At 35.3% G+C, this 24,903-nt stretch overlaps 1 protein-coding gene across 1 annotated transcript in view; it reads left to right on the top strand.

Annotated features, from left to right (window-relative positions):
* The window catches only part of LOC140164598 (uncharacterized), a 42,423-nt gene extending 23,442 nt beyond the window's left edge, over positions 1–18,981 (top strand). The window contains exons 2-10 of the mRNA XM_072187916.1: positions 4,588–4,696; positions 5,712–5,996; positions 6,558–6,711; positions 9,905–10,092; positions 10,374–10,579; positions 11,346–11,556; positions 14,179–14,295; positions 15,226–15,365; positions 17,569–18,981. Of these exons, the coding sequence (XP_072044017.1) occupies positions 4,597–4,696; positions 5,712–5,996; positions 6,558–6,711; positions 9,905–10,092; positions 10,374–10,579; positions 11,346–11,556; positions 14,179–14,295; positions 15,226–15,365; positions 17,569–18,966 (2,799 nt within the window). The 5' untranslated portion in view covers positions 4,588–4,596 and the 3' untranslated portion in view covers positions 18,967–18,981. The remainder of the gene's footprint in view (positions 1–4,587; positions 4,697–5,711; positions 5,997–6,557; positions 6,712–9,904; positions 10,093–10,373; positions 10,580–11,345; positions 11,557–14,178; positions 14,296–15,225; positions 15,366–17,568) is intronic.
* The last annotated feature ends 5,922 nt before the right edge of the window (positions 18,982–24,903 follow it).

The raw sequence follows: 24,903 nt of genomic DNA, 5'->3' as shown, positions 1-24,903 counted from the left end.
CCGGTGTGGCCCTTTGCACTCTGCCGAGTAAGCCTCCTCCACTCAGTTATGTCTGTTGCTTGTGTCTTTGCTTCATGTGGGGTCATTCCCAAGTCCCTCTGAATTTGGTCCTTCCATCTGGTTGGTGGACGACCTGGTGGTTCAATGTATTTGAATTAAATTGGGATCAAAATGTGACGTGTCATGTCAAAAGGAGACACTTTTGGGCAGGTTATCAATTTTGAGGCTTTTACATATCTTAAATATGAGATATTTTGCTCCACAATGCCGTTTTCCCCAATGAAATTGGACATTCCTAAGCGAAGATATTGAGTTCGTAAGTTATGGTATTATAAAATTGGAAATTGAGATATCGGCCTTTAAAATATTATTGACAATGTTGAGAGCAGGAATTACCTTGAAAACTGTCTCTAAAAATACAAGATGCCAGTTATATTCCGGTCTGAAACTCTCGGACAATATTGTAAATATTAATAACATCACAAATTCGCAACAAACCAAAATTGTGAAAAAAATCACCCGGGCAGATTTTTGGCTATTTCTCCATTTACGATCCTGCCCAAAAGTGTCTCCTTTTGACATGACACGTCACAAATGATCTGACTTGGGCATGAATTGGATTGGGATTAAAATAAGCATGAGCAATGAAGAATTGGATTGGAATTGAAATAATTTTGAGTGTGAAAAATGAAGTGGAATTGAAATGAAATTCAACTTTGATTTCAAGTCTGTGATTCCAGATCATTCCACTTTTACAAAGTGCCTCCCCCCCTTTCTGGTACACTTTCAGGTCTAAGTGTATTCTAATACACACATTTTAGCATCGATAGATGGCACCATGTAAAATTTATGACCATCTGCTCTATGGAACAACATATATTTTCATGGAGCGCAATTCAAATAGAACACAAAGTTCTGATACGTTTGAACTGAACAAACGAACTGTTTCCCCTAAATAAAAAAGACAGTGCTCACGATTTATAAACTGGTCCTAAAAAGTGTTACAAAGCAAGAGATAGGCCTACACCTCTTTTATTCAACAGTGTAGCTCAGTGTGGAGTGGATCGATCCCATAGACCTTTGTAGGCCTGCACAAAGAATTTCACCCATAGGCCTATTGCTAATTTCATATTGCAACCTAAGTATATAGTTCCGAAAAGCTTTCATTACAAATATTTCACAGCATAAAATTTTGAAGAAAACTAAAACATTTCTCAAACATGCAGGTATAGTAAAACCTTTTGAGAGTATTTAGGTGTTCTTCTTATAACTTTAGAAGAATATCTATACCTTGGCTTCTCACTTGTTATGTCGAAACTGGAAAGACTATGTTGATCCATTTATAAGAATATCTTCCGGGTGTGTTACCACGCTAATCATTTTCTTTGACGGTTTGGTTTCGCAATTTCTTCAAAGTACAAAGAATTTAGGTGTAAAATTTTAGGAGGAGCATGAGAAAAGTAGGGGTTATCTATTAGTACCAAATATCTAAATCTATTAGTACCAAAATCTTGATTCTCGACATCTTCGAGGTAAGTGTCGAGGTCCCATTATCCATCTTAACACAAGTTTAGAAAATATGCTTGGTTGACAAGATGTTAAGAAAAATATTAGTAAATCACAAAAAGGTCCAATGTTTCATAAACTAGGACCCATAGGTCAAGGATCATTTGCATTGCTTGAATATGAAAAGTTCCTAGAAAAGTTAGCAAATATAACAATAACATCTCTTCTGTTGAAATGCTTTAGTGATCAGTATTATACAGGGTGTCCCAAAAAAAAAAGAGGCCCCTCACTGCGCCCCCTTTTTCTCCTATTTCTGAAAAGTTTATTAAATATATTTTGGTATGTAAAAAAAACCTTAAATCGTTAGCTTTAATAAACCAAAACAATTATTTCAATCGGCTCACAACTTTTGAAGATATGCCCTTTTGAATAAAAGTACCCGTTTTGCACTCTGTCCACGGATAGCAAACAGAGAAGTTGGGATGGCTCATGCTGTGGAGTGGCCTGCACGATCACCAGACCTCACACTACTTGATATTTTTTCCTTTGTGGCAAAATCCAAGATCTTCGCAACATATCCCAGCAAACACAAAAACGTTTTAAAAACGTTTTAAATAAGTTATATTTTGGCTTTTGGTTTAGGTAAAAACGTTTTAATAACGTTAAAATGTCGGGTTATTTAAAGGTCATGATAACGTTTTAAAACGTTTTGTATGAAAACACACTACAACAATATTTTTAAATGTTTTCAAAAAATGTTATCATAAACTATTTTTACAAACATTTTGCCAAATATTGTGTCAATACTTAAATAACATTATGTTAAAATGTTTGAACCCAGCAAACACAGAAATGTTCTTAAAATGTTTTTTTCAAAACCTTTTAATAACATTTAAATGTCGGGTTATATAAAGGTCATGAAAATGTTTTTAAAACGTTGTTGAAAATATTTTGGGCAAACGTTTTTCTCAAAATATTTTTTCAACCCCAAAATAACATTCTGTTTAGAATGTTTTGAATCAAGTTTTCAAGAATGTTTTTGGAATGTTATTTAAACGTTTTTATACCCTTTATATAACCCGACATTTAAACGTTTTCTGTAAAACATTTTTGTTTGCTGAGCAGTAGATTATCAAAAATGTTTTTTAAGGTTATGAAAACGTTTTATACTCTTAGTATACCCTTTATATAACCCGACATTTAAACGTTTTCTGACAACCTTTTATAACCTTTTGCGAATGATGTCGAAAACGTTTTGTGTTTGCTGGGATATTACTGAATGCATTCGCAAGTATCCGGCGCACAAGGATGGTACGCAATGCAATTGATTATGAGGACCAGGGCTGAAACCTGTATTCGCCAAGGAGGCAGAGCAGCACATTAAACTCACTTCAGAAGAACCAAAGACAAACCAAACAGCCTTTTAGGGCTACCTTTTATCCTAAAAAGAGAAATGACTTATGTTGTAAATAAAAAAAAGAAAGCAAGAAACAACAAAGTAAGAAAGTAAGAAACATAATAAAACAAAAAGGCCAAGAAAAAATAAGTAATTGTAAGTAAAGCAAAAGAAGTCACATTCGGCATACATTTTACCCACAAATTAATGACACTATTAACAAAATCCATTGCCCATAAATCCACCGATAAAGCCCATTCCATAGATAAAGTTATTTTTATAAAGTTATCATTGAGGCATGTTTGATGCATGGTATGTGTACTCCTTTTCAATCTTTCTCCGTGGACAGAGTGAAAAACGGATACATTTCTTTAAAAGAGCATATCTTCAAAAGTTTTGGGCCGATTGATATAATTGTTTTGGTTTATTAACGCTAACGACTCAAGGTTTCTTTACATACCAAAATAAATTTAATCAACTGTTCAGAAATAGGAGAAAAAGAGGGTGCAATGAGGGGCCTTTTTTTTTTTTGGGACACCCTGTAGTATACCTGATTTTGAATTTGTGCTGCTGACTCATGTGTTACAAAATTGGTACATTTAGTAAAATTTAAAATTGGAATTGGAATTGAATTGGAATTGAAATGAATACTCAGAATTCAATTAAAATTGATTAGTTGTTAATTTCACTGCATTGAATTGAAATGAAATGGTTTTGAAATTGTAAAATTTATTGAATTGGAATTGGATAGGAAGGCCGATCAAGGCTCCAGGTGTAAAATGAATTCAACTGATTTGAATAGAATTGAAATCAATTTTCTGAAGTGAATAACAGAACTTAGGGTCTAACCGTTTTTTTATTTACAGAACAATTTCTTGTTTTAAAAAACAGGTTTTTGGTTTCTTTTTAGCATCCATAAAAAATGAAAAATTTCTGGCAAGTATGCTGCCATCAATATTTTTCACAGACATCTTCCTAGCATTAATTACTAAACATGTTAAAAACTACAAATTTATGCATCTTTGGTAAATTACAGTCAATACCAAGAGACATAATTATTTTAAAACAGGAAATTCCTTTAAAAATATCCATAACTGCTGTTAAGTAAAATAAAATAAAAAACATCGTAAGCTGCAAATATCCGCATTTTTACTGCAATACTTTCAAAAGTATAAATAATACAAAAACAAATTGGCTTCATTTTACAACTTATTTCCTTATCGTCATGTCTTTAAAAATCTAAAGTCTTATTGAAGTTCCAGGATATGGCGTACAAGGAAATAAAATGCAAGGAACGACAATACTTAACACAAAATCTTAGTTCAAAAATATTTAAAGTTTCAGCACACAACGTTAAAAATATACATACATGTTTGAACAGAAGGGATTTTAAATCAGTTTGTGAGGAATCGAGGTGTGGTGTAAGGTTTAGCTTACTGAATGTAGTCCGGGGCATAATGTTTGAGTGAAAGAACTGCTCAGTTTTAATCACATTGGACCATTTTAAGTAGAATTAATTGTCAAAAACTAAAATGACTTTTTCTTAGTATTTTGTGGCAAGGCAATGAGTCTCAAAAATAAATCCCCTCGGGCAAAATAACTTTAATTGTGGCATGGCTCACTACACATTCACTTAATTTGATAAACACATTAATATTTGTCATTTCTATTGTTATTTACAACAGAGCGTCAACATGAACACACGCCTGAAATTTGCAATGGATCTCCACCTGTTATGTATCATATGTGTTGTACTTCTGTTCTGCAAAGTTGTCAGTGGTGTCAATGTCAATGGTAAGTGTTGTAAAATGGATCCATATACCAACATAGCAAATTGCATGATAAAATGGATCCATTTATGAACCAACAAAGAAACCTTATAAGATGATGCGAAAGAACAGACTTTTGTCTCAGAAACATTTTGTGCAATGCAGTTTTTAGTTTGTTTGTTTTTAATTTGGGAAAAAACTATAGCTACTCAAGATTTTTTTTATTGCATTTCGGCCCATTTGTTGCCAATTCATGGGCAAATTGTTGATTTTTTAGGAAGCCTGACCATTGACTAGCCACGGCCCACGCTTCAAAAAATCTGACCTCTCAGTCACTGTGGTCTTCTTATGGCAGTGTCTATGGTAACCTGACTAAGTTTATCAAATTAAATACATGATTCAATTCATGCCACTAACTGAAGGTTCTTAGCTTATTTGTCCAAATATGAAACACATAATGATTTCTTAATTTTTAAAATATAGACAATGTTAAGGGGGTACTACACCCCTGCCCAATTTTGTGCCTATTTTTGCATTTTTCTCAAAAATTATAGCGCATTGGTGACAAGTAAGATATATATAGGCCTATTATAGGGGCAAGGACTACAACTACTGAACTGGAAATTTTATTTCAGTACAGACAACAGTTGTGGAGTTACAGTCAAAAATGAGGGAAACCAATATTTGATCAATAAATCAATAACTACTTGCCTTGAGTTGCTGAATTTTCGTTGCAGTATTTGTAGTCCTTGCCCCTATAATATACATATCTTACTTGTCACCTATGCGCTATATTTTTGAGAAAAATGCAAAAATAGGCAAAAATTGGCCAGGGGTGTAGTACCTATTAAATTCTTGAGGTTCCTTATTTTCATTTGCTTGTTGCTGAAAAAAATGAGATAAAAAAGAACATTTGAACACTTCTTGTTTTATATTTCAAACTAAACTTTAATCAAAAATTATGATTTTGAACGATCACTGCACAATTAATAATCATCAAAGACTGATTGAAATATGTATAACAATTTCATTAATTTCAGTGTCGGCATCTCCACTATTTCACACCACCCTAATTGGAGAGCGAGTAATCTTTAACTGCACTGCTGACCACTCAATAGGCAATGATGACATCAGGTGGTTCAACGGCTCCATTCCCTTTCCTGAGGACCATCACCGTGGTTACCAAGTCCTGGAAGATGGCACATCTCAGCTTGTTTTGTCTGATGTCCAAGCTAGCGATAGTGGACGGTATTCATGCTGTGTCATTCAGGCTGAGGAGCAGTGTGGTGATTCAAGCAGAGTAGATGTACGACTAGATGTTGGATGTAAGTGAATAAATGCCTTTTATTTTGACTGTAGCAATCCCAAAGAACTGTTAAACCCGTGACAACTGCTAAACCTAGTGACCACTCCCCCCCAACACAAAACCTTTTTGCTTGGGTGGAGCGATCACTGGGTTTGAGCAGTTCTCAGAGTAGGCCTATAGCATGTTTCAAAAGGCCCTATGGTAGAGTCAGTGGTCTGGTGACGTAGCAAGGATTCTTTCACACAGGTGGAGGCATCTTTCAGTGGAGCAAAATTGGACAAAAATGGCCTAAAATATCTAAAATATCATGATGGCCAGCATCCCACAGAAATCTACGGAGAAGGTAGGAAGCAATATGTGATGGGGGAAGCTTCCCCCTCCGGTCCCCACTGGCAGTGGTCTGGGGCCTGGTCAGGGGACTCCCCGAAACTGATATCTCCTTAGTTTGATCAATAAAACATTTAAAATGCCTAAGTGCAATTTTTCTTTGCTCCCCATGAGCCGACACCGATGATAAGAATAAAATCAATCTTTTTGCCTTAATTTTACTCTTTCTCCGATGTTCTCTCTGTCTGTATAGTACCACCTGGCAATGTACTGGGCCTCACATGCTATAGTCGAAGTGTACTCAATGGGTATTGTATCTGGAATAATTCAAAGATAGACAGCCATCTAGCTTCTATTCATACCTTGCAACGATGCGTCGATACTTCTTATGGACTTAGTCAAGAATGGCAAGTTTTGTTCCTTTTGTATCCTACAAAATGCATGCTACTTCATCAGCCATCTACTGCTGATAGCAATCAGCTATCTACTGCTGATTGCAACCAGCTATCTACTGCTGTTAGCAACCAGCTATCTACTGCTGATAGCACACTACTGTATCAATTTCCAACTAATAGTACACTACTTCATCAGCCATCTACTGCTGATAGCAAACAGCTATCTACTGCTGATAGCAAACAGCCATCTACTGCTGATAGCAATGAGCTATCTACTGCTGATAGCACACTTCTTTATCAATTTCCTACTAATAGTATACTATTTCATCAGCTATCTACTGCTGATAGCAAACAGCCATCTACTGCTGATAGCAACAAGCTATCTACTGCTGATAGCACACTTCTTTATCAATTTCCTACTAATAGTATACTATTTCATCAGCTATCTACTGCTGATAGCAAACAGCCATCTACTGCTGATAGCAACAAGCTATCTACTGCTGATAGCACACTTCTTTATCAATTTCCTACTAATAGTATACTACCTCATCAGCTATCTACTGCTGATAGCAATCAGCTACCCGGCAAACACAAAACGTTTTCGACATCATTAGCAAAAGGCTATAAAAGGTTATCAGAAAACGTTTAAATGTCGGGTTATATAAAGGGTATATTAAGAGTATAAAACGTTTTCATAACATTAAAAAACATTTTTGATAATCTACTGCCCAGCAAACAAAATGTTTTACAGAAAACGTTTAAATGCCGGGTTATATAAAGGGTATAAAAATGTATTAATAACATTCCAAAAATATTTTTGAAAACTTGATACAAAACATTCTAAACAGAATGTTATTTTGGGGCTGAAAAAATATTTTGCGAAAAATGTTTGTCCAAAATATTTGCAATAACGTTTTAAAAACGTTTTCATTACCTTTATATAACCCGACATTTAAATGCTATTAAATCGTTTTGAAAACAACATTTTAAGAACGTTTCTGTGTTTGCTGGGTGCAAATGTTTTAACATAATGTTATTTAAGTGTTGACAAAATATTTGGCAAAAATATTTGCAAAAATAGTTTACAGTTAGCATTTTGAAAACATTTTGAAAATATTGTTGTAGTATGTTTTCATACAAAACATTTTAAAACGTTTTCATGACCTTTATATAACCCGACATTTTAATGTTATTAAAACGTTTTTACCTCAACCAAAAGCCAAAATATAACGTGGTTAAAACGTTTTTGTGTTTGCTGGGTATCTACTGCTGATAGCACACTACTTTATCATTTTCCTACTAATAGTATACTACCTCATCAGCTATCTACTGCTGATAGCAACCAGCTATCTACTGCTGATAGCAAACAGGAATCTACAGCTGATAGCAACGAGCTATCTACTGCTGATAGCACACTTCTTTATCAACTTCCTACTAATAGTATACTACTTCATCAGCTATCTACTGCTGATAGCAAACAGCTATCTACTGCTGATAGCAAACAGGAATCTACAGCTGATAGCAACGAGCTATCTACTGCTGATAGCACACTTCTTTATCAACTTCCTACTAATAGTATACTTCCTCATCAGCTATCTAGTGATAGCAACAAGCTATCTACTGCTGATAGCAAAAAGGAATCTACAGCTGATAGCAACAAGCTATCTACTGCTGATAGCACACCTCTTTATCAACTTCTTACTAATAGTATACTACTTCGTCAGCTATTTACTGCTGATAGCAAACAGCTATCTACTGCTGATAGCAACAAGCTATCTACTGCTGATAGCAAACAGGAATCTACAGCTGATAGCAACGAGCTATCTACTGCTGATAGCACACTTCTTTATCAACTTCTTACTAATAGTATACTACTTCGTCAGCTATTTACTGCTGATAGCAAACAGCTATCTACTGCTGATAGCAACAAGCTATCTACTGCTGATAGCAAAAAGGAATCTACAGCTGATAGCAACGAGCTATCTACTGCTGATAGCACACTTCTTTATCAACTTCCTACTAATAGTATACTACTTCGTCAGCTATTTACTGCTGATAGCAAACAGCTATCTACTGCTGATAGCAAACAGCTATCTACTGCTGATAGCAAAAAGCTATCTACTGCTGATCAAACAGCTACTACTGCTGATAGCAAACAGCTATCTACTGCTGATAGCAAACAGCTATCTACTGCTGATAGCAACAAGCTATCTACTGCTGATAGCAAACAGCTATCTACTGCTGATAGCAAACAGCTATCTACTGCTGATAGCAACAAGCTATCTACTGCTGATAGCAACCAGCTATCTACTGCTGATAGCAAACAGGAATCTGCAGCTGATAGCAACAAGCTATCTACTGCTGATAGCAAACAGCTATCTACTGCTGATAGCAAACAGCTATCTACTGCTGATAGCAAAAAGCTATCTACTGCTGATAGCAAACAGCTATCTACTGCTGATAGCAAACAGCTATCTACTGCCGATAGCAACAAGCTATCTACTGCTGATAGCAAACAGCTATCTACTGCTGATAGCAAACAGCTATCTACTGCTGATAGCAACGAGCTATCTACTGCTGATAGCACACTTCTTTATCAACTTCCTACTAATAGTATACTACTTCGTCAGCTATTTACTGCTGATAGCAAACAGCTATCTACTGCTGATAGCAAACAGCTATCTACTGCTGATAGCAACGAGCTATCTACTGCTGATAGCAAACAGCTTTCTACTGCTGATAGCACACTTCTTTATCAACTTCCTACTAATAGTATACTACTTCGTCAGCTATTTACTGCTGATAGCAAACAGCTATCTACTGCTGATAGCAAACAGCTATCTACTGCTGATAGCAAACAGCTATCTACTGCTGATAGCAAACAGCTATCTACTGCTGATAGCAAACAGCTATCTACTGCTGATAGCAAACAGCTATCTACTGCTGATAGCAAACAGCTATCTACTGCTGATAGCAAACAGCTATCTACTGCTGATAGCAAACAGCTATCTACTGCTGATAGCAAACAGCTATCTACTGCTGATAGCACACTACTTTATAACTGGCTTTTTTTAACACAACTCCTCACAAAAATTGTTTGTGCAATTTTAGTATTTTTCTTGTGTACTTTGTCAATTGACTCATTTTCTCACAAACATTACTTGTATTTACCTATAGTACTTTTTCTAAATTCCTTTCTTTACAGTCATAAAACTTGGGATAATGCACTTTGCAAAGAAGATCCTGAAAGAATATCAATAAATGCTGAAAATGTGTGCTATCTGGAACTTCGGAATGAGGCGCATTACCTCTACCGAGTGGAATCTGTCAACAAACTTGGCACAGTGTATACTCAAATGATTCATCCGAGGAGATTCAGTATTTTTAAGGATGGTAAGTGTTAGATGTGTGGATGGGTGGCAGGGGCATAGGCAGGGGGATGGGGTGGCGGTTACCCCAATCACCAAAGGCCAGAAAGGTAAAAAACAGACTTTTTGGTTTAAAAAAACAGGTCAAAATTTGTCCACCATTTTCAAGTGGTTGAAAAGGGGTGCTTGAAAACTTTTCTGTAAGGGTGCTTATTAGGGGAGAGGTGCTAATTAGGACAATGGATTTTCAGTGTTGACCAATTAACTGACCCAGTTTCTAAATGTTTTGTTCTGTTTGAATTCCAGCTGTCCCATTACCACCTGTAAACATCTCATTGGAGGCGGAGACAACGGCTATCAATGTCAGATGGAAAACGCCCCCAGGGTTTGATATTCAAATTGGTAAATTCTTACAAATCTGCAGAATCGTGGGATACAGGATTCGATATAAGTACAGCACAGATGTAGAAATGTGGAAAAAATCAATAGAATTGAATGAGCTCACCAAAGATGTAAGATTATTCTTTTAAGAATTCATGACAACATTTACATAAAAAAAATAGGCAGAAATGTTAGGCTTTTACTACTATGCCAAAAAGTAGACCCATGTTAAGAGTGCTATAAGTTGACCTGTCTGGTCTGTATTTTGCGTGTTAAAGAAAATACACAAAGTATAAGAATTGAATTAATAATTCGTCACAAGAACATTCTAATATAAAATATTTTGATATTAATCCGCGATGTTATAAGGCCTGTCGATTACGAGCTGATCAAAGTATAGTTTTCAATGTCAGATATGACCCCCTTTTAATTTTGAGTAAAAACAAAAGAAAATTACTATTTAATACAATATGGAGGTAGACATGAAAGTTCAGTATGAACATCACATACTCGTTTGTATTATACTATGGATTTCAAAAAATCAAAATTATTTGATCTCAGAAGGACATTCCTCATATTCAAAATGCAATTTGATATGTCTGAAGTGCTCTCATGTCCCACAAAAATACTGTGCAAATGTTGATACCAGAGCCCTTAATCACTGAAATTGCAAATTTGTGCATGCTTCATGGTAAAGTCATTTGAGGAACTTGAAGCAAAAATACTTTAACTTAGTTTAAAGTGCAGGGGAGGGGGAGGGGTGGAGGGGGTAACACTGATCCAAAGAGCCAAGGGGACCAATCATGTTGCTGAGTCCAGGGGCCAGCAAAAGGTAAATCTGGCTCTGTTTTTTGACCCTCTTCTTATAGTAATATCTATTATTTTGTCCACTTTCAGTTTAACCGTTGCAGTCCATCATACCGCATTGATAAGCTTCATCCCCCTGATTCTGAAGTTTGTCTTCAAATATCGAGTGAAAGTCGTGTGCAAAATAGTGGCAAATCAGATGAGGAGAAGATATGGAGTGTAGTAAATAATGGATTACCAGACGACAAGAAGATATGGAGCGAGTGGTCACAGGTGCTGTGTACCAGACTCTTGAAAGAAGGTAATTATATTCATGTTGGTTTAAAGCCATATTCTAACATTTCCATACAAAATAAACTGAGCTCAAAAAGAAACTTATAATTTTTTACAACTTGTGAATCACAAGGTCATATCTTAAAACACTGTCAATCAAAATGAACCAAAATTACACACAGGATTACCTTAATACTCTACTCAAAACACATGTCAGTAACCAAGCAGTTGTCTAACTGACACAACAGCAAAATGCACTGTCATGGGACAGCTTCCTGGACTTCCTCTACTTTCACAGCCCAACATTTGGCACCCAGCACAAAAAATCTGTGAGAATGCACACAAGATCCTTGCACAGATGATAAAACGGTGCTGCTTTCTGCTTTTCATACACTTTTTTCATGAAACAGGGCTGGGCTGTGAATGTGTTCCAGGAAGCTGTTCCATGTCAGTGCATTTTGCTGTTGTGTCAGTTGGATAACTGCGTGGTTACTGACATGTGTTAAGAGTAGAGTATTGAAGTAAACCTGTGTGTAATTTTGGTAGAATTTGATAGACAGGATTTCAAGATATGACCTTGTAAAAAATTCAGTAAAGTTTCTTTTTTGAGCTCACCCAGGTCGAAATTCCAGTTGAAACCAGTTGAAATAGGCAACTGGTTTCAACTGGACTTAACTAGGTTGAACTATGTGCAACTGGGTGAACTAGGTTGTCAACTAGGTCTAACTAGGTTGACAACTAGGTCCAACTGCTTTCTCACAGCGAAAGGCCAATCCCAATTCCCAATTGAAAACACAGTTAATGTCGGTTTCATTTTAACTGTGTTATCAACTGGGCTTATATCCCAGTTACATCCAGTTGATAACACAGTTAAAATAGAACACACATTAACTGGGAATTGAAAACACAGTTAATGTCTGTTCTATTTTAACTGTGTTATCAACTGGGCTTGTATCCCAGTTACATCCAGTTGATAACACAGTTAAAATAAAACATACATTAACTGGGAATTGAAAACACAGTTAATGCATGTTCTATTTTAACTGTGTTATCAACTGGGCTTGTATCCCAGTTACATCCAGTTGATAACACAGTTAAAATAGAACATACATTAACTGGGAATTGAAAGCACAGTTAATGTCTGTTCTATTTTAACTGTGTTATCAACTGGGCTTGTATCCCAGTAACATCCAATTGGACTTTCTAAACCTAGTTGAAAAAGCATGTCTAGACCAGTTATATACTATTTACAACCCCAGTTAAACACAATTGAACTTTCAAATGCATTTGTTTTCCACTTGAGACTTTTAAACCTAGTTTGAAGGTCAAAATTCCAGTTGAAAGTTCCAACTGGGATGTACTAGGTTCACCTTGGTGAACTGGGATGCCATTTATGTTTAACTGTGTTTCATATATTCCCAGTTACGATTTAAATTGGACAGGGGGAGGGGTTGATCCTTTACAATTTCAACTACTGCAATATTATATATAAATAAAGAGAAATAATACATACTCTACATACTTGTAAATCAAATACATTAATTTCAAACATTTAGAAAACATCACAGAAATATTATATCAGATTTATCAAATGTGACACCATAGAATTTATATAGTCGAAAAAAGAAGCATATATATATATGACTGCTAAGCTCTGAATAATGTGGAAGCTAAGTTGTCCAGTTGAACCATCCATGAATAAATCCAGTTCCAAACAGTATGAAAACCCATTAAAAAAGCTCAGTTAAATTCCAGCTGGCTAACTAAATATGACTTTAAAAAAACCTAGTAAGGAATTCCAATTGATCCCAGTTGAACTGGTTCCATCTCAAATCCCAGTTGAACTGGTATGTACACAATTAATCCCAGTTGAGTCAAATGAAACCAGTTCAACTGGTATGAAATGAAACCAGTTCAACTGGGATGTTCTCAAAACGGTTGAACCAAGTTACCAGTTTACCCCAGTTCAACTAGAGCATTTCATTTTCCAACTGGTTCAACTGGGATCAGCTGGTGTTCTCAAAACAGTTGAACCCAGTTACAAGTTGAACTGGAGTCAACTGGAACGCTCCAATTTCCGTGGCGGAATTTCATCGCCCAGTTGTAAACACAGTTGAACTGGTATCAAATGAAACCAGTTGATACCAGTTCAACTGGGATCAACTGGAATTTTGACCTGGGTAGATTAGTATTTCTTTGCCATAAAATGTTAGCTTTCATTATCAGATATTTCCACTTTTAATTTTGATCCGAACAACTGAGGTAAAGCAAATAAAATTGGAATTTACTACCACCACCGATGCACCAATGCGTGTCACTCCACCGGTTGTGCTATGGTACGATCCATTGATGTGTGTATGATCGTCCCACACGCCATGAACGTATTGTGTTATGAACTATGCGTACACATACGACTACTATTTTCATCATAATAATTAAACAACGATTCCTGCATTTTATTCAAAATCTCAGATTTTGACAAAACTACAGCTCCTAGAGTATTGATTTTTGCTGCGTATGTTAGTTAAAGTACAATATAATCATGTAAAAAACAGAATTTTGAAACATATTGAGGTCGTCCTCCTCAGCAAATGTTACAGTATTGATTTAACTAAGATATTAATGCATTTGAATGCTATATTCATTTTAGTTTCAACCACTGTATTTGAGCATAACATTGACACAGCAGCTTTCACCAGTGCTAGTAACCATGGTAACCACCCACCAGAAGGTTTAACATCAATTCAAATAATATATCCAGAGAAAGGTAAGTGAAAGAATACACTGTTAAATACAAGACCAAATTGAACAAAAGGTGCATCTCTTTTGGCCCAGTTTACATTAAAATTGCACATTAATGCAATCATTTTAGTAGCAGGTCTGCTGGTACATGTTGACCCCATTTGTTGGTGGCCCTGGTACTGATGAGGTCACAGTTAGACCACTCTAAATGAACCGTAGGACTTATTTGAACCAATGGAACAAAAATCTGCCCCTTGGCCCCCCAGCTGGACAGACAAACATCCCACTGAATATGAAACTCTATTCTCCAGTGGTGTAGCGGGGTAGGTGGGGCACATGCCCTGGTGCCACAATTATTTTAAAAATCTGGGGGCGTCATTATGTATCCTTAGCCCTGGGCGCCACAAACCCTAGCTACGCCATTGCTATTCTCCGATCAGCAGCACCCCCTTTCCTCATAAAAACAGAGATTTTGTCATTGTTCGCTTTTGCTTCTCGTATCAAAACTGCTGGAGCAATATACTGTAAAACACTTAAATTTCGCAGGTACTTTATTTTGTGAATTGAGAAAAAGCAGGATTTTTTGAGGGTTTTAAATTCGCGAATCCAGAAGGATCCAGGGATTTAATTTTGCGAATTTCAGGTCCTCGCGAAATTAAATACCTCGCGAAATTTAAGTGTTTTACAGTAACTCAAAATTTTGAAACAGATTGGTATGCCTCAATGTAAGATAGAAAAGACAATATGAACAAATCTGACCAACCACTTTTTAGATTGAATATCTATGGGCCCTAATTGTCAACTTTAAAAAGCATACCTTTTCAAGGGTCAATCGAACCCCTTATGTAAGAAATTGTGCGGCCCTCGATCATCAATTGTTATGCCCATTTGCCCAGAGGACAAATATTATTTCTAACAATGAATAATTTATTTCATTTAACTTCTATATCTTCAGATAATAGTTTGAATGCTGTCACTGTATTAGCTGTTGTACTACCAGTTGCTGTAGCTGTAATATGCTTTGTCAGCTGCTGTTGCTGGAAGAAGGTATCTGAACAGCCAGAGTATGAAGTGAAATTGCCTAGCATTGTATATGTAAGTATGAAAGTTAAGAAATTCTGAAGTTTAGATTAGTGATCCAAGTTAATTGGGGGTGGGGTTGGGGTATACAAGTTTGATTTGGGTAGGGGTGTACTGCTGAAAATTTGAAAGTGGACTACCAATATACAAATTTTGTCAGAAATTTGGTCCAAACGATATACGGTACCAAATGTCACAATTTTCGACCAAATTTACACAAATTGTTTTTACAACTTTTTCTCCAAATTATGGGGCAATTTCAATAATTTTGGCTAAAGTGAAGTAAAATTGGGCTATTTTCCCTGTATGGTCATTTGTGCTGAATATAAAGCTTTGAAGAAAAAACAAGTTGTTTCCTGTAGGCCACACACATTTTGTTTTTGAAGTGATTGTACCGCATTTTGTTTGGTTTTTAATGCGAAATATCCAGTAAATCGTTATTTTCATGAAGGAAAAAAAAGCATGAGGAAAAACATTTTAAAACTACAAAATCAATACATCCCTGAATGTTAATACTTATACTTTTGGCATTAAAGCCACAATGTACGATTTTCGGCAAATTTTGATTTTGTTACTTTTTACCCAAAAGATTAATCAAAAATTAGTAATAACTATCAGGTCGGGTTTCTGTTCATTTCAAGCCAAAATAACAAGGTAAAGTGAAAAAAACCCACACTGGTTATTTTGGCTGTTTAAGGTTGGTCTGAACCCTGGAATTATGGAAACTTTCGGGCCTCATAACTTCTAAATTGTTTGTCTAAAGTATATAAAAGTATACATATTTAGAATGGCAAAGACTGGATAAGTTCATCTGTGAGGTCAAATTTGGGCCAAAATGGCACTTTTGGCCCAAAATCCCCAAAATAACGGTTTTGGCCCACTTCTTTTTTGTGCACCATAACAAAAAAATTCTTGGGCCAAAATTTAATTTTATTAATTAATTTTAAAAACTAGATCAAAATATCTAGGACCCGTTTTTTCATTTTTTTGTTTTTTTACCATTTTCACCAAAAATATTTGAAATTTGTGCCAAAATCGGGCTTTTTTATGATTTTTTTGAAAATTGTGCATTTTTTTGACCATTTTTGGGGAAAATTTCTCAAAGTTAGTCGAAATTCAAAAAAATGAAAAACGGGTCCTAGATATTTTGATCTAGTTTTTAAAATTAATAAAAAAATTTTGGCCCAAGAATTTTTTGTTATGGTGCACAAAAAGAAGTGGGCCAAAACCGTTATTTTTGAGATTTTGGGCCAAAAGTGCCATTTTGGCCCAAATTTGACCTCTCAGCTGAACTTATCAAGTCTTTGCCATTCTAAATATGTATACTTTTATATACTTTAGACCAACAATTTAGAAGTTATGAGGCCCGAAGTTTCCATAATTCCAGGGTTCAGACCAACCTTAACATAACAACGTTGGCCAATTCTACTTTGCTGTAAGTTGGGACATTTATAAATATTGCAAATATAGCAAACAATATTGCAAATATGTTAAAAAACAATTAACCAATTTCATATTATAGATCTTACATTATGGCTTTAAAATTACTTTATACTTAACTTGACCATCAATAATTATGTGTAATTTTGAGGCATATTTGTGTACATCTATATCAAAATAATGCACTTGTCGCTACATGTGTCTCATTTCATATAATAGTAAGGAATAAATACCAGACTCAACTCAAGTGGAGGTCACTTCAAATCATCCCTAAGTCATATGGTTACGGAATGTTCTCTGTATTCCTAAACCGACTTGGGGATGATATGAAGTGACCTCCATGCACTTGAGATGAGTCTGGTATTTATTCCTAGCTATTATGTAAAAGAGAAACATGTATCAGCCGACAAGTACATCATTTTGATATGGATGTAGGCCTACATATTTTATGACAGTTAGACAGTTGTCACTTGTCTGTAGGGGCGTTTATTGGGCTATTCCAGTTGAAATCCATACACCCCCTATGGAAGACATGACCTTAATCTTCTACACAGGAAGTGTGAATTGCAAATGGGCCTGGTTACCTGAATGGGAACTCCATTTCAAATCTACACCCCCTGTGTGGAAGATTAAGGTTATGTCTTCCATAGGGGTGTATGGATTTCAAATGGAATAGCTTATGGGGGTGTTAATTAGGTCAAATATGGTATTTCTCTATTCTATTTCAAATCAAAGTCTAAATCAAGAATTTTTTATTTTTCTTAATTTTCCTTTACAGAGAAGTAATTTCAACATAAACACAGTCCATGGAAGGTTCAGAGTTCAAGAACCAGAAGATTTTGATGAGCTTTGTACGCAAAGACCTGACAATTGTGCTGATACTAGCATCAATAGCAGACATCCCCAAGATGAGCTTTGTACACAAAGACCTGACAATTATGCTCATACAAGCATCAATAGCATTCATCCCCAGAACACTGATGTCACTGTGACTTTATTTCAAAACTTCTCTTACAATCAAAATACAGAAGCTGCTGATTTTGACCCCCTACTTGAAACATGTGTATCTGTTATTTCACCTACTGACAATGAAATTGGTTGCTATGGTGATGACATGGGTAGCGATGATGTCAGGGTGTACTATGATGGTGCTGATGATGATGGTGATGATGCTACAGCAGCTGTTGCTGATGATGATAGAGATGAGATACTCTATTACACAATGACATCACAGGGTTCCCTCGTTAGGTGTGATAAAACAAATCAGGACAGAAATGAAAATGTAAGTGAACAATTAGTACACCCTTTGAACAACAAACATATCAAGGATAATGAGTCATCATCAATTCAAGATGTTCAATTTCATCATAATGGTTACCATGGTTACCAAAGTCATTGCAATTCTTCAAACAATCTAGCATTGCCTAATGAGGCAGATACAAGCATTCATGCAGAAAAAAGTGAAGACACTTATCAAAAAACATCAGAAGAAATTGAAGAAGTTGATGCATATGTCCAACATGCATCAGAAAAGATAAAATGGACTAATGAAGAAACATCAGTAGAAGTTGATGCATATGTCCAACACAGTCAAATATTCCCATTTTGCATTCAGATGCCACACTCACCACAAGAGGGTGCAATACAGTGTTATTCAAATAATATTTTAGAGAATATGGGCAGTACAAGCAATAGCGATGAGACAATTATTGATTTTATGTCAGATGGAAGCAACAACGTAATTTCATCAAATCAAGATCAAACTTATTGCAAAGCATCCATTGCATGCATTGGATTTCAAATCAAAGAATTAGGTGAGGGGATATGCAGTCATGAAAACAAAAATGGTGAGTTTGATAACATGAGTTTACGAAAAGGCCATATAATTTATGGCGATAATAAAAACACAGAAACTATAGAGCCAGTATTACCAGAAACTGAAAATGACTGCAATAAAACAGATGACAGTTGCACTGAAAATATGAGATTTAGCTGCCAGGATAACTTAGATGTTTTTGACTATAGCAGAAGCGATGTCATAAATGGATACCTTCAACATCCAAAATTATGGAGTTCTTCAGATGATGGATATTCATCTAATGGTAATGGTTCACTCCCAGATTCACCAAATGATGTGCTGCAATTGAAGTCAAATGAGATATTGAAAACCGTTTGAGTGGGGTGGGGGATTGGAGGGGTGGAGGAGGGTGTATTCATGATGGATACTCATCCAATGGAAATGGCTCACTCCCAGATTCACCAAATGATGTGCTGCAAAGTAAAATGAGTTATTGAAAACCACTTGGGATGGGGTGGGGATTGGAGGGTAGGGGAGGGGGAATTAAAGATGGATACTTATCCACTGGAAATGGTCACTCCCAAATTCACCAAATAATGTGCTGCAATAAAGTAAAATGAGATATTGAAAAGTGAGTCCCTGCCCCCCCCCCTGGTTTTTGAGTGGGGTGGGGGATTGGAGGGGTAGAGGAGGGAGTATTCATGATGGATACTCATCATAGAAATGATAGGAGGGGTGGGGCAGTTATGATGGATAATCATTGAATGGTAATGATTCATTCCCAGATTCACAAAATGATATCTTGCAAAGTAAAATAAGTTATCAAAAACCATTAGAGTAGGGTGGGGTATGGAGTATGGGGTATTCATGGTGTGCTGCAAAGTAAAATATGTAAAATCACAGACCTTGTAATTGATGACTGAATTAAAGAGACTATAGTTTGTGTCTGACGTCAGAGCAAAGATGTGACTTGATTGGTTACTGACCTGCGCAGTATGGCATTTTTGATCTGGTTGACAGGACGTCATATGTAAAATAGTCTTTTAAATTTCATTTTAAATTGTCGTAAAATTGAGACACAGGCAAAGGGAGCAAACATCAACATAAAGAACCAAATATCCAGGCAAACACAAATGTTTTATAAATGTGTTTTAAATGTATATTTCTTTCAGTGGCGGTGCTAGGGGGGCATTCTCCCATGCCCTTCCAGTATTCTCTTGCCCCCCCCCCCACTTTCATGGCAAAAAAACCCTAAAATTACACAAATTCCCCCTTTTTGTGGCAAATTTGTTGATTTTGCCGCCCCTGATATTCACTTTGCCCACCAATCCCCGAAAAAATTCCTGGTGCCGCCACTGTTTGCTTTTATTTAGTCACAACATTTTGATGGCAGGTTATACAATGGTCATGAAAAATTTAGAATTATTTTGTCAACCCTTAAATAAACAACATTATGGTGTGAATGTTTTGCAATGTTTTTGAATGTTATTAACATATTTTGTACCCGTGACATTTAAGCATTTTCTGTATAAAAAACGTTTTGCATAGGCATGATAGGGATGTGAGAATTTTAGTAGTTTTTAGTATGCTTGGTTTATGGACAAGTTGTTAAAAATAAACTACCCAGCAACACAAAAATATTGGTAATAAGTGTGTTTTGGTTTGGTCAAAATGTTTTAATAACATTTAAATGTCAGGTTATATAAAGGGCATAAAACAGTTTTATAACGTTTTTATATGAAAAAACATTAAAACAACATTGCAAAATAGTTTTGAAAAACATTTTTGCAAAATACTTTGTCATCACTTTGATCTTGAATGTTTTGCATCCAATTTTCAAAAATATTTTATGTTATTAAAATGATTTTGGTCAAATTTTGATTTTGTTGTTCTTTGCCAATACTGTATTACATAATATTAGTAACAACTGTCAAGGAGGTTTTCTACTCATTTTAACCCAAAATAATGAGGTAACATTAATAAACCTCACAGCTGCTTCAAAAGTAAAAATTCAAGATAATTTGAGGGTGTCACTGTGGAGCAAATCATGCATAATGTGAATCAGTATTGTCGCCATTGTCTCTCTTGTTTAAATATCGTGTAACAAACTAGTGCAATTTTAGTTATTTTTATAAACATTTTATACCACCTAGGCTACTGTGGCATTTGATAATAACATAGTTTCTATTTTTGTACAGTCTTTAAAAATGTCTAATTATGCAATATTTAATGTTGTCAAAGTGTTAGGCTTAACAAAATTTGTTTGATTGGCGTAACCCGACCAACCATAAAATTAGGCCCGACCCAAGAGTGTTTTTTTTGCAAAATATAAAAAATAAATAAATAAATAAAAAATTGAATTTCAAGGCCTTATCAAATGCAATTTACAGCTTTAAAAGTAAAAAAAAAAATCCCAACCTACCTACCCTAATTTTGTGTGGGGGTGTGTGTGTGTGTGTTACGCCCTTAGATTATTAATACACAGATTGGAATTTTCCATGCCTGTGCCCTCTAAGCGTACACTATTATTCAGCTGACGCCGGTACAGCGTACAGACCTGGCGACATCGCTTATCTTACGCGAGAAGTTTCTTGTGTACGCCGCTACGCCGTTTATGCTTATTTTGAGTTTGCTCACGCGGTACCTGACTTAGCGTCGATCCCCTGAGGCAACATGCCATGTTTCCGCTGTATGGTTACGCCAATCAACCAATTTTTAGGCCTTATTGCAAAATATTTTTGGCAAATATTTTTGTAAATTATTTTGTCAATACTTGATGTTGAATGTTTTGCATACATTTTCAAAAACGTTTTTTGAATTTTGTAAAATGTTTTACTGGGAATAGCTCAGTGTTCAAAATTGATTGCCTGCATAGCATGGCTCAGTATTGTTACATACTGAGTGAATTTCCACTCTTTCAAGGAGTTGAACGAAGGACAACCCGTTTTTGAGTGGAAAACACTCTAAAATGAAAGAAAGTACATTTTCTTTAGGCAATATTTACTCTTTTGAGAGTATACAGGCTACATTTTACAATTCTTTAATAGTGAAATTTTTCCACTCAAAAAGGGGTTGTGTTCCATTTCACTCTCTCTCTTGTTTTTCACTCATTCCACTTGGTGTACATTTAAAGAGTACCGTCTTTCTAATTTGTGTATATTGTGTAAAAAACTAGTGCAATTTTTAGTTAATTTTATAAAATTTTATACCACCATATCAACATTTCTCAATAATAATGAAGCACAATTTGTAGTTTATTTTTCTAAGTGTGATATTTGATGATGGTTTCTATTTTTGTACAGTCTACTGATTGGAAATGTAATAAATTGAAGTCCTAATAGGGCTAGTACAATGTGAAGACTGATGTTATATAGTCTAATTATTTAAACCTATATGATCTCAACACAATAGTAGTAAAGGCATAGCCTATTAGTTCTTATGGTATAATACCTCAAGTATTTGGTCACAACTTTGACCTTTCTGATAGCATATATTGCCGTCTACTGCTGATAGCATTTTGTTATCTACTGCTGAAAGCATTTATTACTGTCTATTGCTGATAGCATTTATTGCTATCTACTGCTGTAAGCATTTGTTACTATCTACTGCTGATAGCATTCATTGGCATCCAATGCTGATAGTGTTTATTGCTGTCTATTCCTAATATTATTCTCTATTATCTACTGCTGATAGCATTTATTGCCATCTACTGCTGATAGCATTTATTGTTGTCTATTCCTGATAGCATTTATTGATGTCTATTGCTGCTAGCATTTTGTTATCTACTGCTGATAGCATTTATTGCTTTCTATTCCTGATATCATTCATTGCTATCTACTGCTGATAGCATTTATTGCTGTCTACTGCTGATAGCATTTATTGCTGTTTACTACTGATAGAATTTATTGTTATCTCCTGCTGATAACATTCACTGCTATCTACTGCTGATAACATTTATTGCTGTCTATTCCTGATATCATTCATTGCTATTTACTGCTGATAGCATCTATTGCTGTCTACTGCTGAACGCATTTATTGCTGTCTACTGCTGATAGCATTTATTGTTATCTTCTGCTGATAGCATTTATTGCTATCTACTGCTTATAGCATTTATTACTATCTACTGCTAAAAGCGTATATTGCTATCTACTGCTGATAGCATTCATTGCTATCTACTGCATTTATTGTTATCTTCTGCTGATAGCATTTATTGCTATCTACTGCTGATAGTATACAAATATTAACTGTCTATGAGTGTGATGGTCGAAATATAATCACTCGGTGAAAGATGGATTGTTCCATTCAACAAGCCGGAATGCTGTCTATTGCTGATAGCATTTATTGCTATCTACTGCTTTAAGCATTTATTGCTATCTACTGCTGATAGAATTCATTGTTATCTAATGCTGATAGCATTTATTGCTGTCTATTCCTAATATTATTCTCTATTACCTACTGCTGATAGCATTTATTCCTGATAGCGTTTATTGATGTCTACTGCTGCTAGCATTTTGTTATCTACTGCTAATATAATAGCATTTATTGATGTCTATTCCTGATATCATTGCTATCTACTGCTGATAGCATTTATTGCCATCTTCTACTGATATCATTCATTGCTATCTACTGCTGATAGCATCTATTACTGTCTACTGCTGATAGCATTTATTGCTGTCTATACTGCTGATAGCATTTATTACTGTCTACTGCTGATAGCATTTATTGCTGTATACTGCTGATCGCATTTATTGTTATCTTCTGCTGATAGCATTTATTGTTATCTTCTGCAGATAACATTCATTGCTATCTACTAATGTAAGCATTTATTGCTATCTACTGCTGTAAGCATTTATTGCTATCTACTGATTTAAGCATTCATTGCTATCTAATGCTGATAGCATTTATTGCTGTCTATTCCTGATAGCATTTATTGATGTCTACTGCTACTAGCATTTTGTTATTTACTGCTAATATAATAACATTTATTGCTGTCTATTCCTGATATCATTGCTATCTACTGCTGATATCATCTATTGCTGTCTAGTGCTGATAGCATTTATTGCTGTCTACTGCTGATAGCATTTATTGCTGTCTACTGCTGAACACATTTATTGCTGTCTACTGCTGATAGCATTTATTGTTATCTTATCTACTGCACTGCTGATAACATTTATTGTTATCTTCTGCTGATAGCATTTATTGCTATCTACTGTTGATATCATTTATTGCTGTCTACTGATGATAGCATTGCTATCTTCTACTGATATCATTCATTGCTATGTACTGCTGATAGCATCTATTGCAGTTTACTGCTGATAATATTTATTGCTGTCTACTGCTGCTTGCATTTATTTCTATCTACTGCTAAAAGCATTTATTGTTATCTGCTGCTGATAGAATTCAATGCTATCTACTGCTGATAGCATTTATTATTATATCACTCATACATAAATTCTAGACAGTTCATTGGTTGATTACCATTTTTACCATCACCCTCTTCGTGTGATAGTCTTTACCATCATAGTGCTCTGCCGTAGTGCGCCTGCCCCAAGCCGTGCGCTGACTCTTGGACTCGCCGATTTAGTTATGGAGTGGACCCCAAAATGTGAAGTATATCACGGCAAAACATGGTGTTATGTTGATGAAAAAATGTATTTCCTACCTTTTATTGCATTTATTGCTGTCTACTGTTGATAGCATTTATTGCTATCTCCAGCTGATTGCATTTATTGCTATCTATACTGCTAAAAGCATTAATTGCTACCTACTGCAGATAGCATTCATTGCTATCTACAGTACTGTTGACTGCTTTTATTTCTATATAGGCCTACTGCTAAAAAACATTTATTGCTAATATCTATACTGCTGATTGCTATCTGCTTATTGCATTTATTGCTATCTAGGCCCCTCTGCTAAAAGCATTTATTGCTAGGCCTATATCTACTGCTGATATTAGCATTCATTGCTATCTAGGCCTACTCCTGATGCATGTTATTCTCTATTATGCCTATGGCCTGTCATAAATCAACCCCTATATTTTATGCTCATTCTTTATCAAATTTATATTTATTAGGGCAAGCGAGGGCATGTGCCCTGAGTTGGGTGTCTTAGGGGACTTTAAATTAGTGTTATTTTGATTGAGGTTTTTGATTTCAATTCAATTCATTTGCCATTAAACTTATTTAGATTCAATTCCAATTTGATTCTCCAATTCATAATTTGTTTTATTCGATTCTATCTTGTTTCAAATCATTTTGATTCAATTCCAATTCAATGCGTCAAAATTAAATTTTAATCTGTTTTGATTCGATTCAC

This window comes from Amphiura filiformis, chromosome 11 (genome assembly GCF_039555335.1).
Source record: "Amphiura filiformis chromosome 11, Afil_fr2py, whole genome shotgun sequence".
NCBI lineage: Eukaryota > Metazoa > Echinodermata > Ophiuroidea > Amphilepidida > Amphiuridae > Amphiura > Amphiura filiformis.
This window is presented reverse-complemented; position numbering and strand designations above follow the sequence as displayed.